We start from the raw sequence: 13,442 nt of genomic DNA, 5'->3' as shown, positions 1-13,442 counted from the left end.
AGCCATTGTCTGTTGTCGTACCCTGGAGTTCCTGGTCACTATGGCAACCTGGCAGGACCCTGCTGGAAGAGAGAGGCTGGTCCCTATCAGTAAGGTGGGGAGGAGGGCAGCTGCATCCAATCCTTTCTCCCCATCTCGGGGCCTGGGTTCTTGTTATTGGTCAGTGCAGCCGACACATGACTCAGCCAGGACCTCCGGCCTCAAGGCCACCGTGCCCAGACAGGGAGTTTTTGGAGGGGAGGGTTGTCCACTCTAAAACGCAAAGTCATTGGTTTCCAAATGGAAACAAGATTCTTTGAGGTAAACTAGCTTTTCTTTTTAAAGAACGGAAGGTTTGACGAGCCAACAAGCTGACGGGAACATTGGGGAAGGGAAGGAGAACACGGGGGACACGTACCGTCTTGGTCACGGGTCTGAATTGGGACCACCAGTCCTGCTTTGTAAAGCGGTCTCGGTTTCTTAGTGCCCTTTGCATTGATCTTAATATACCCTCTGTTCCGAATTCTACAAAATGTGCTTGAGTCGGAAGATCAAAGATACTAACAAAAGGAGTTCTAATGCCAGGGAAAGAGCCCCGTGGAAGATGAGCTGCGGAGACCTGCATACTCGCCAAGAGCATGTGCCTTCTGGAGGAGGGGCCGGGCTCTCCATGACCAACCCCTCACAGGGTCTCCCTGAAGTTAGGGGAGCGGAGAAAAGGGCAGGATTCAGCGTCAGGGGCAGCGGAGCCAAAGCCGGACAGAATGCAGAGGTGGAGGGGTGGGAATGTGGGGTCACGGGCCCAGGTCACCTGACCCGGGCCCAGGCCCAGCTCCCTCTCTCTGCCAGTACAGATCGAAAGCTCTTTTTTTTCATCAGGGTTTCATTTTGTTTAGGTTTGCTTTGGAGTAGTCACTAGTCTACTCCAGGAATTTAACTGGACTCTAATTTACTTTTATAACCCAAAAGTCCTATATATTTTATGAAGTTGGATACTCTCCCTAATAAAAAATAATTTTATTGGGAAGCAAAGACTTTTAGTAAAAAAAGAAAAAGGTCTCCCGTGAAGGTCTGAGCCTTTTCCTGCAGACATTCCTTTCCGCAGAGGGCCAGGCGCCTAGCTTCCTGGGGGAGGCTTTGCCCACCTGCGAGCACCAGGAGGCGAGGTTCCCAGTGGGGTCACCTCTTCACCGTCCCCCGTGGCTCTCCTTTGCTGCACCCGTGGCGGTGATGCGGCAGGAGGCAGGGGGAAAGGGTGGCATTGCGGGCTCAGCCATCAGAGGGGCAGGGAAGCACCGAGCATCTGAGCAGCGCGGGCACGCTGGCCCTGGCATGGCCACAGCCCGGAGATATCCTGGCACAGTTCTGTAACCACACGGGGCACCTATCCCTCGCCCTGAGCTCTCCTCATCCTCTTCGAACTGGCAGGTACAGTTTCGCTTCTCCCTCCCTGTTAGTAATTTGGACTTTATATCTATACCTGTGCTCCCTCCTTAATCTCCGACACTTAAAATATAGAGAGAAAAAATAAACAGCTACAAAGCCTCCAATAAGCAGGTCACATCCAGTTTAAAGGAAATGGAGGAGCTGGGGCTCAGGGTCCTCTGTCACCTGTCCTGAGGGCTGAGAGGAGGGAGGAGGTCCTGGAGGTGGACTCGGACTCTGGAGGGAAGGCCAGGAGGGAGCCAGGGTCTGCCTGGGTGTGTGTGTGGGGGGGGGGAGGGGTCTTCTCTGGGGACACAGTGGGGACTCTGGTACCTGGAGGCTATTTATTCACAGAAATGCTTCTCAGAGAGCGAGCTGGGACTCCCATGGCGGGCCATGCCTGGAAGGGCCAGGAGAAAATGCCATGGACCTCTGTGCCTCCCCTCCTCCATCCTGGGCTCTCCGGGAGGCGGGAATGTTTGTTCTTGATGAATAATGATTGACTTTAACCTTCCGAGCTGAGTTTAAGTACAGTGGGGCCTTGACTTACGAGTTTAATTCGTTCTGAGACCGAGCTCGTTAAGGAGCTCCTTAAGGAGCTCGTTAACTCAAATTACTCTATCAACTCAATGCAAAAAATCAGCGGAGAGACAGCTGGTATCTCAAAAACCTCGTTAGTCAGGACACTCGTAAGTCAAGGCCCTACTGTACTTGACTTTGCATCCTGTGAAGCCGAGAATGTGCGCCCCCCCCCCCAAGTCCCTAGAAAGGAGACAGATGGGAAAAGGGCTTTCCTTTTAGGTCAAAGCAGCATCAGCAGGACCTGCCTCGGACCCAGAGTGGAGGTCATTCGGGTCTTGGTTGCTGGGGCTCTGAGGGGGTCTGGCTGGATGAGGGTGCCAACCCCTCACACCACTCGGGAGGCAGCGTGGGGAGGAAGATGGGCCTGAGGCAGTCAGAGGGCTGGGCTGTGAGGGCGGAGTCGCCCATGAGGGGCTCAGTGGCTCTGGTACTTTAGTGGACACTGGCCTTGGGGCAGAGGCTACACGTGCAGGAGGGGCAGGAGGGACAAAGGGAGGCTCACTCAGAAGCCAGACATGCAGGGGAACATGAGCACGAGGACCTTGGCTTGGGAACGTGACTGGGGGAGGGGGCGGGTTCTGGGACAGAACATGGACATTAACCCCCGGCTGGGAGGTGAGAGCTGGGCCTGAGGGGACAAGGTCAGAGACCTCACCGCTGGGCACAGTCCCGGACAGTCTGCCTCAAACTTTGGGATTGATTTAAAATGACTCTCTCTCTCAAACATCTCAGGCCTCACTCACCGGCCCGCATGCTGGGGGGGGGGGGGGGGCTGCCTACGGGTGTGCATGTCATTCTGGGGGCATGGATGCACCTTTGCCTGTGGGACACTTGTGTGGTCTCCAAATGTAAAACCACGTTGAAAGAAGAAGGCAAGAAGGCAAGCCTAGCCGGCTTGGCTCAGTGGATAGAGCATCGGCCTGCGGACTGAAGGGTCCCAGGTTCGATTCCAGCAAAGGGCACATGCCTGGGTTGCGGGCTTGATCCCCAGTGGGGGGCGTGCAGGAGGCAGCCAATCAATGATTCTCATCATTGATGTTTCTATCTCTCTCTCCCTCTCCCTTCCTCTCTGAAATCAATAAAGAAATATATTTTTTAAAAAAGAAGGCAAGAAAAAACATTTTCCTGAGGAAGTCACTGACACCATAGCCAACTTCACTCAATGGCACCATTTGTAGTTACCAACAAATGCAGGGTCTCTCTTGACAAGGAGTGGCAAACCCTCTACCTGGGTGGACTTGTGCCTCCCACCCCCTAGAAATGATCCATCTGCAGCTTCTATGTACCCATTCTCTTATGTTCAGGACCCTGCAAAGCTCCCCCACTTCCCACCCTACCAGCCCTCAGCTCATCTGTCCTCGGTTTACAGCCCTCACTTAAGCCAGGCCAGTTATTTTGACTGTGTCCTCTCCTGGTACAGTTTTGACCTTGGTGGTTTCCAGGGGAGGGAGAGGGGGAGGGTTGCCAGGGGAGGGGAGGGGGGACTTTTCTCCCCTGCTCTTTGCCCAGGACTCAAGGAATCATATAAAGGTCCCACCTTAAACAGAACCGTGACCCTGCTAGCGAACTATGCCAGAGAGGAAAGGCGTGAGGGGACCTCCTTTCCCCAGGCCTGCGTGGGTGCGTGCGGCCCCCACGCCGCCTAGGCAGCTCTCTGGCCTCCCGAGAGATGAGGATCCCAAGGGCAGTTCTGGAAAGATTTGGGGAAAGGACAGCTTTGCCTTTGCTTTGAAGCCTATCACACGTGCACCAAGAATCGAAAGGAAAGAAATGGAAAACAGACAAACAGCCAAAGGAAAGAATTTCGCTGGGCCAGGCCAGGCCAGATGGGTTGTGGCTCTGTGTGACGCTGTCCTGTCTCTCCATCCCTAAGGCCCCACGCAGGCTGCCAGGACTGCGGGCAGACAAAGCACCGGCAACAACCCTTCCACCAAGTCAAGTAAAACCTGCCTGGCCTCCTCCCTCGGAGAAACGAGGAGAGCGAGCAAGTCTGTCCCTTCTTCTCTCCCCTTCTTCCTGACATTTATGTTTCTCTGAGGTGTTCAAAGTTCTTAAAACAAAAACATGGAAAGAAAAGTCTGTACCGACAAAGGAACAATACCAATAATAATAACCCAGTAAAAAATAGAGGCTTCAGCAGAACCATGGTAACAGTCTTTGTTTTCTGCTTGTTCATTTTTTTCTCTATCTGTGCAAAACTTAAAAAACAAGTAAAAACACACTCATATGCACACACACACGCACACACTCACAATTTCCATTCAGCAAATCTGTGTTAAATATGTTTGTGTCTCTCTCCTCCCCAATCCTTGACATGTGCAAAAATATTTTAGCGGCCGAGCTGCCTCCTCAGCCCGCCTCCCACATGCTTCCCTCCTGGCCTGCCAGGGCGCCTGGCTTCTTGGGAGAAAAATCAAATGATTAGGGTAGAAATTCCATAATCCCATGCTTCTTCACCTGGCACTTCATTTGCCAAAACCTTTGGTTATTTCCCCCCCTTGACATGCATCTTTCCCCATTCTCCTCTTCCCGTCTGTTAGGTTTCTTGTGTTTTGTCCACCATGTGTCCTCCCTGATGCCACGTGATGCCCTGCTCTGGGTCACCACTGCCTGACCCCAGTCACGTCCAGGCCTCTCTCAGCCTGTGACCACCCTGATTTCCTATGGACAGGTGACCTCTCCTTGCACTCACCAGCACTCAGCATAGAAAGCAAGTGTTGAAATGTCCTGGAGCTGCAGGATGAACTGATGAGCAAGGGTAGAGAAGAAACATTTCAAGATCCCCCTACACAGGACAAGAAATCCTGAGCTCTCTGCCTGCTGGGGTGCACACACGTACACACACATAGGCGTGCACACGCGTGAGCTCACACACATGCACACATATTCATATCCAAAGGGGTGAGCCTTCTTAAAAGCACAAGATGCTCCATAGACGCTGTTGGAAATGATGTGGTTCCTTCCCCTTTCCACGTGGGGCTCCTTTGGGTGGATGACAAGGAATGATGTCTGACGCTGCAGATGTGAGGGAAGACTCGCACCACTGGACACCAGGGCTGCCAGGAGAGATTCTCGCTGGTGGTGGGAGACTGGACCAGGTGGCCTCCAAGGTCCCTTCACGACTCCAGGTTTCCATGACTCTCATCAGAGCATCTCTCACCGTAGTCCATGCTCACCTAGAATGCATATCTACCTGGCTGGCTAAAATGATGTATCCATAGATGGAGCGACAGATGGAGAGACAGATGTCAGGGCTGAGGTCAGTTGTATGTTCCTCCTCCCATTTCTGGCCATGACCTTCAGCTTGACTTTTTGGTCCTCCCAGACCTGGCAAGCCAGGGGCTGAGCTTGGCTGGCATTTTGATTGGTCTCCATGAGGCTGTGCGTGGGTGCATTTCCTTCAGTGATGGCTGCTAAGAGATGAGGGAGGCAAGTGACTGAAGAGACAACTGAGATGCTGATGAAATAATACCCCAGGAGGTCTGGACAGTCCAGTGACAAAATTACCCATAAAGCAATGGCAGCGGATTCTGCAGGGTGACAGAGGCTAGGCTGTCTGCCCCAGCCTTCTAGAGAGTTGTCAGGAAGCGTGGTGGAGATGGAGCCATGGAGACGGCTGGAGGTAGAATCTCCTGGATGCACTCTGCATTCTATGTTGACCCTCAATGAGTGATGACCAAGGGGGATGGAGGTGCCTTCTCTAGACGAGGACCTGGCAATGGTACACCGGTGACTATGGTTGGGATTCACGTGCACTTGGGGGTGAATGGAAAACAAATTCTGCTTCCAGGGCAGGTGAACTCTCCTCTTCTCGCCCTCCATGTTACATTTCTGCCACTATAAGCCATAGTAGAAGGTTAGGAGTATCCCCATGGTGTAATGTAACTGCTATTCTTTCTCTTGTCTGGCTTTCCACAGGCAGAGGAGGAGGCTTGGCCGGCAGGTCCCTATGGGCATTTGGAAGAACTCCAAGAAGACTAGAAGGGACAAGGAGACCTCTGGATGCCAACCCAACAAGTGAGGGACAGCTCACAGAGCACCCCCCAACTCCTCAGCCCCTGCCCTCAACTCTGGTCATATGCAGGAGGTATGGCCTTTCTTCTCACAGTTGCAAAGGGATCATACCACTGACTGACCCCTTGGGGATGGAAATGTGGGAAAGTAGAGCCAGTTGATGTCTTCCCAGCGAAGATAATACTGAGCTCACTGTCTCTTCTCTAGGCCAAGGTTCGGACTGATGTGGGGCTCTCAGGAAGTGGAAGGTGAAGTAGCAGCATAGAAACGTCCTCTATCCATGGCTCCTCATCCATCTGTGGGCCCTGTTGCTGATGCGTGGGGTCAGCCGGGAAAGAGAGCCCCCTCTGGAATCTTCGGGTCCAGACCCTCTCTTCAGGACTGGCCATCCTGGACTAGCTGAGGGTTGGTGGCTTGATTCAAGTGTATTAGCCAAGCAACTGAAAGAGAAGGGATCCAGGAAGGAGGGAGAGACAGAAAGAGGCATAGAGAGAAAGAGAGAGAGAGACAGTGCTGCACAGGGGATGCTGCTGACGCCAGTCGGAACTTGCACTTGGTAAAGATGATAATCTAGACTGAGGCACGGCTTGGTGTGTCCCTCCCTCCAGGGGGGCCCTGGAAGGACGGTTCTCAGCTGTCTAAGCTCATGAGGGTTATGACTTGTTCTAGTTTGTAGGCCAGTTTCTGCTTCCCACATTGGTCATCGTGGTCCAGAGGTCCGAGGATCTGTGGAAGGGGCGAGAACGGGGAGGTTACCATTTGTATGTATGTGTTCTGTGTTCTTAGGGTGCACACAGACGGGGGGCATAGTCAGAGATGTGGGAAAACGTGTGCATGTGAAGCTGCACACATGAAGCTGCTGGGTAGACAGACAGCCTAAGTAACAGGGATGGGGAGTGTGGAGGGCACTCGGATACACGGACAATGTCTGGGCACCTGTTTGCCAATGAATACAGGATGTCAGCACACAGATCTGCACGTCTGAATAAACGGGTATTTACTGCCCACGTAGGACAGCTGGCAGTGGGCAGAAGACACCTGCGCAAGGATGCTCCAGATACCTGCATGTTACCCCTCAGACAGCTCCAGACCCCAGCATCTCGGGGAATGTGATTTTGCAGATATTAAGAAATTCCCTGCCCAATAAAGGAAAACCTGAACTCACTGGCTTCACTTGGTCTATTAAGAAACAAATACCACTAGGAACTTAATATATCTTAAGCTTTATTGGTCATTAACACCTGATGGATAATATCTGCCAAAACCTTTTCTGAGATCAGATGGTTGGTGGAGGACAATGGCCGCGAGCGTTTGCGGCACGGGAAGAGAAGTGTTCGAATTTGACTCAGACTCAGGAGATGTGGGTTTGAATAAGGGGTCTGCCAGTTTCTAGCTGGGTCATCTGGGATGAAACAAACCTGTAACCTCTCTGAACCCCATCTTTGTTACTCATTTCCTCATCTGTGCAATGTGGGAACTACTAGCCCTCTCTGGGCTGCTCCAGGGGAGAGGATGAAGTCAGGCAACATACATGAGCACTCATTGCAGGATGTCTGCTCCAGGAGGGGTGCACAGCACACAGGGGTGGAATCCACTGGGGCTAGGGGCTAGGGGGTAAGGGAGCAGCTCAGGGGAGGGGAGGAGAGACGGGGAAGGCTCCCTGAGCTTTGGATTTCATGTATTTTTAATTGGGGAGAAAGCAATAGAGTTGCCAACTTCTTACATAGCAAAGAATCACCAATTACTGGCACCAACGTTTCGTAAGGGTGGGTGTCTTAACCCCGACAGCAGACAAGTGCATTGTAGACTAAAGAACTGCTCCTTCCGAGATGAGTCCGTTGCACTCACACAGCGCACACTCTATATCATCCTTACTTCTGTCCTGGGTCCCTCCCTCCAGCTGCCCGCCTCGGGCTGCCCCTGCACTTGAAGTTCATAGCCTGGTTATGGAGGACCCCAGGCCCTGCACCCTGCTGGGGCTCCTGCCTCCACCTGGGATTCCTAGACCCTCTCTGGGTGACGAGGCTGGGAGGAGGGGGAGAAGCCAGGGCATAGAGAGGGTGGCCATCCTGCTGCTCAGACACAGGGAGCCTGGACCTGAACCCTTGGTCTCAGTTGGCATGACCAAGAAAATTCCCATAAACACCTGTACAAGCAGAAAGAAGGTGGTGTCTGCAGTGGCAGTGACCTCGGTAAGGTTTTCCAAGCAGGGAGCATAGCAAGTAAAAACAGATTCCATTCGACTCTGTTCTGCATCTATCCTGTTCTCTACTGTGTCACAGCATAGCATAGCATAGCATAGCATAGCATAGCATAGCATAGCATACTGTACCGCACCATACCATGCCAGACCATGCCATACCATATGGCCTGCCCATGGGGAAGGGGAATAGCTTGTTTAAAGAAAATTAGATCAAATAGAGAAATGGAAAAAAAATAAAGGGAGGGAATGGCAGGGAGGAAATGGGAACCAAGGAGAGAAACGGAAAGAAACAGCAACTTGATCTGTATGTCTGAGAAGCACCCGGATTCATGCAGGAAGGACAGAGTGGAACGTTTCTGGTGTTTGCAGGGAGCCCAAGTCCTGGGGCAGGGTTTTCCCAGCAGAGGCAGGAGGTGTTGGGGTGGGGCTCTTGGCCCAGCAGCAGGGTGGGGCTCACCTCCTCGCTGTACTTGCTCACGTAGGAGAAGATCTCCGAGAGCGCACTCATGGTGTTGAACTCATTCATGTGCATCCGGGACTGCTCGGCCAGGTATGCATTCATGTCCTGGTCGCTGATGGCCGGCATCTTCCCGATGTCCGAATAATACCTGCCGGGATGGGTGGGGAGGAAAGGGGTTGGAGCGGTGCACGTGGAGCGGAGGAGACAGGGACACCGCCAGCACCGTCTGGGCCAGCAATGCTTGTGTGTGACCCCAGGGGACCACGGTGGGCGCTCTCCCATCTGGGCTGCTGGGTCTGCCCAGGAGAGCCCTCTGCAGCTTTGGATGCAAGAGGCACAGAGGCAGGGATGTGAGGAGTGGACAGACATCGTCAGAGGGTGCACAGCGGTAGGACCAGGACAAAGGAGGGGCTGTTTTCTGCACTGGTTTTGCTCCCACCGAGGTCCAGTAAGTCTCTCATGTCCCCCTGGCACCGCCTCCATACACGTAAGAGGTCCCTCCACGGGCCCCACAGGCTCTTCCAAGCAGTTGCTCTGCCTTGATGTCCTTCCCTCCTGGGGTTAAGCGGGAGGAGCTGGGGCTGCTTGGGGACTGAGGCTGGCAGAAGGCAATCAGTCACTGTCACTTGCAGCTGTGCACTGCTGTCAACTGGTTAATTAGATGCCAGCATTTACATTTTTAATTTCTGCAATTTGACATTTTATGCAGCAAACCCCAACTCTCCGCCAGAGGGGAGCTGTGCAGTTTCCTAATGAGCAACCGAAGGGCCCACTGCCCCAAAGACAGCCCCGCCCACCCTCTCCCGGGCACCTTCTGCATGTGATGAGCCACATAACAGGGACCAGGTAGCTGCACAAGCAGGGGGATGAGGAGACAGTCCCGCACACCCAGAGGCCTGCAGGACCTTCGGTGCTGGGAGAACAAGCCCAAGCACCTACAATAGAGGGGGGTGGGGACAGTCGCCAGGGAAGGGACTAGGGGAGACAAGTGAGACATCTGGGGACACAGTGTCAGGAGAGGCACCCACTCTCACCTGTGTAAGTGTGGGTGACAATGACAGGCCCTGGGACTTCCCAGGACCCATGGCTTGATCAGATAAGAGTAGGGACATCTTCAGAGGCTCTGGAACAGTCTCACCTGGGACCCCAGCCCTGTATCTCTCCCATACCCCTCACTGCATGGACCATGCACCCATCAGTCCTGGTCCCCAACCTCCACTGCTCCCCAGCGGTGTCCAGGATTGGGGTGATAGGCTGGCATCGTGTTCAAGGGCCTGCCACAGAATGACAGTTCCATTGGCCGCCAGGGCATCCCTGGGCTGGTGGGGCAGGATGGCCGCTGCTCTGAGCCACGGTCACACTGTGATTGAGGACCTGTCGTTTTGTCTGGAAAATGAGGAAGGCAGTGGGAGGGAGATGAAATCTGTGCCCTCTGGCAAGGGACAGGCTGGTGGGAGAGTAACTCCATCCCTCTGGGACCCGCCACACAGACACAATCGCCAACTGCATGGTTGAACTGATTGCATTTTGGCGGGAGGTCTCGGCCCATGACGTGCTGTCGAGATAGGCACCAGGACAAGCGCTTAATGAAATGGCCTTTTCCAGAGAAGCCCGGGGCTCAGGAGAGGCCGTCCTGCCCCATCTCATTGGACTTCCATCCGCCACAGGCTTCTTTCAGGGCGGGATCCTCTGCTCCCTGGTCCCTCCTCATCTTCGCGAGTCTGGGCCTCAGCTCTGGGTCCTGTCTCATTCTGGCTCCTGTGCTTCGGTTCGCACCAGGGAGCCCGCTCCAGGCCTGCAACCCACCCAGGACATCCTCAGATATTAAGGTTCTGGGCCACTTAATGCAGGTATAAAAGTTCCAGCCTTTCATTGCCACTACTGCTGGGACACAATAAATGCCAATGTTCTAATTCATAGCGCAGACCCAGGGGACTCGGTGGCTCCCACCCCTGCCACTCCAAGGAGATTTGTGTCCTTGTCCCCTCACAATTCCATGCTCACTGAGCAAAGTATGTTTGTCAGGTTGTGTTCTCAGGTCCTAATGGTAAGAAATGAACAAATGACCCGAGCTCCAGGCTAACACGGCCAGGTTCAGAGGTCCCTCCAGGCAGTAACACTCTGTCACCCCTGGGCAGTCAGAGGGACTGACCAGGATGGAAACTCAGGTCCCCCCGACAGGACAGGACTGTCAGCACAAGCAAAGACTCCTGCTGTGTCCGTTACCTGCCTGTGAACCTTCCACAGGTGGATGGATGGTTCTGTCAGGCTTTTTGCAAACTGCTGCCTTTCTCGTCCCTGGGGTAGATGACCACGTCTCCATGGAGAGAGCAGATGTCCACACTCTGTCCCTTTGCAACGGCTTGTAGCACACTGAAAGCCCAGTCCATGTCTCCCAAGGGAATATTTAGAAAGTGTGACTGTGTGAGAAGGGGGGTGGGCAGGATTGAGAGTAGAGTGGGCAGAGGGCAGGGGCTCTGATCTTCTGATCTTCTCATCTGAAGTCGTGGGCCATGGCCCCACCTAGCTCCACCTGGCTCCACCTGGCCCGCTCCACCTCACATATTCTCCCAAGTCCGCACTGAGCAGCCCCCATGTCTCCTCTGTTGCTTGTGTGGAGGGCTCTGGATCGGACCAGTGCCTGTCTGGGGCCATATACTAGCCCACCAGCGGGTTGACTACATGTCCTATTTCAGCAAGGTCTCAATCATAGCAACAAACAGCACAATGCCCTGGATGAAGGTGGGGCTTGCAGAACTGTTGTCCCATTCTCATCCCCGGCCCTGCCTGGTGCTGAGTGGGCCCATCCTGCCTGCAGGGTTTGGCACCTCTGCCTTGCCGTCTCCCTACTGTCCGGCCCCACCTTCTTGACAGCACCCCTTGAACCTGATAATGACCCTGCCCTGGCATCTCTCTGCTGTGTGCACAATTGCCTCTTCCTCAGTCCTTGCTGTGCCAGTCCTTGTGCTGGGCTCTGCTGCTGAGCAGCCTTATTGATTGTGAAGAATGCAATTATGCTCCAGTAATGAACTTCACAGAGTGTTCTTATCAGCTGGCTGTGCAGTGAGGAAGGGCAAGGTCAGCCTGGGTCCCTGTACATGAACTTGCTCCTATGGGATTTCTGCCTGCAGCTGAGTCCTTCTTCAGAAGGGATGGGTGTTTGAAAGTCCCCAGGATGGTCCTTGAGCTGGCCAGGCCCTGGCAGGTTGGCCAAAACCCACTGAGGAGGTCCAGGCCCCATCATTGGCCTTTGCCAGCTTTCTTCTCTGCATTTGCTCATACCAGGTGGATGTCTGCACCCTGTGGTCCCGAAATCAGTCCTTGGGAGTTGTTCTAAAGGGAAGGGCCCCAGAGAGCTGGATCCTCCACTGTTGGCCAGTCTGCAGGGTTTCACATTTATGGGATTCTACCGGATTGGCCTGGTGTGTCAGGGTGGGTGTCTCAGCTCTACTTTTGGGATCAAGAAGGTGATCTCCAAGCCCTGAACTCTAAGAGAAGAACTAAGTGTTGTCATCCCTTTAAACACCTCGAGGATAAAGATCAGATGTGAAAAACACTGAGGCCTGACGCTCTGATGTCCCTGGATACTTGCCTTTTAAGGTGGCTGCACACACGTCTCTCCCTGTGAATCATTCACTGACCTCACTCCCCGAGAGCCCCTACGATGGCTTGTGGGGCTTGCCCAGTGCCTGTCCGTGTGCCCTTCACCATGAGAGCCACAGGGAAGGATCAAGTCTAATCTCTCCTGAGTGCCCAATGCAGCCATGATGGATACCATAAATGTTTGACCCGGGGATTAATGAACAAGTTAATGAAATGCCTATACTTTACCTCCAGTATTGCTCCCAGGGTGAACTGTCACAGCTTTGCATTGTGAATGGATGGTTTCCTTAGGAGGCATATTTAAATATTTAAAATTCGTAACCTTTTCCATGCGGTGACACCTGTGATCGATGGCATTCCTGTGTGTGACACGCCCCTCGTCCACCCCCCAGTGGGCCAGCTGTGGGCCACTGAACTCATTCCCACAGGAAAGCCTGTGGTTGCAAGGGAGCGAGGCTGATGTGGCCGAGAGGACAACCTTGAAGCTCTTCCAATTTAACACGAGAGGAAATTACTACCGAACAGGAATGTTTTCTGCTACTGGTGATGAAATGACAACTGATGGTGACACACCAGGCATGGTTGAGTTCTCTGTAAGATGAGTGTAGCAGCTGACTGCTGCTAGGAGTCAGGAGAGTCTTCTTTCTCTAGATGTGGCCACGGCAAAAGCCCCGATGCCTGGATGGAGGCAGCGGAGACTGGGAGTCTGCAGTGGGCCCCCAACCATCAGCACTGCAAGGCACTTGGAGGCAGAAATGGGGTGGAAGAATGCGACAGAGAATAGGTGGATGAACTTCCAGGAGATGCAAACCAGCAGAAATGTGATAGAACCATCCAGGCTGTTCAACAACAGACTGAAGAGGCCTCCTGAATCCATACGCTTTCTACCCCTTATGTACAGAGGGTGGCAAGGGAACCCCTGGTTCTTCATGGGACGGGACAGAGGCCTGTCCAACGTGTGGAGGGTGCGGTGAGTTACGGAGCCTGAGTCCCATGCAGGCTGTCTGTGTGCTCACAGCAGCTGGGCAGGTGATTCAGAGATGGGAGGACCTCGGGAGGGCGTTCTACCACTGTTCTTCTGAACTGGGGGCTGCCAGTGCCCGTGGAAGGGTGAGTGGGAGACCAGGATTGCTGGGTCCTGAGTCCTGAGTGGGTCCCTTTCAGGGAGCCAGAGGC

At 53.7% G+C, this 13,442-nt stretch overlaps 1 protein-coding gene across 1 annotated transcript in view; it reads right to left on the bottom strand.

Annotated features, from left to right (window-relative positions):
* Positions 1-4,079: 4,079 nt before the first annotated feature.
* The window catches only part of PLXNA4 (plexin A4), a 346,359-nt gene continuing 336,996 nt past the window's right edge, over positions 4,080-13,442 (bottom strand). Inside the window, exons 30-31 of the mRNA XM_023753514.1 lie at positions 8,661-8,811; positions 4,080-6,726 (exon numbers count right to left, since the gene is read on the bottom strand). Coding sequence (XP_023609282.1) covers positions 6,631-6,726; positions 8,661-8,811 — 247 coding nt within the window. The 3' untranslated portion in view covers positions 4,080-6,630. The remainder of the gene's footprint in view (positions 6,727-8,660; positions 8,812-13,442) is intronic.

The sequence above is a fragment of the Myotis lucifugus genome, unplaced genomic scaffold, assembly GCF_000147115.1.
Source record: "Myotis lucifugus unplaced genomic scaffold, Myoluc2.0 scaffold_46, whole genome shotgun sequence".
Lineage (NCBI taxonomy): Eukaryota > Metazoa > Chordata > Mammalia > Chiroptera > Vespertilionidae > Myotis > Myotis lucifugus.
This window is presented reverse-complemented; position numbering and strand designations above follow the sequence as displayed.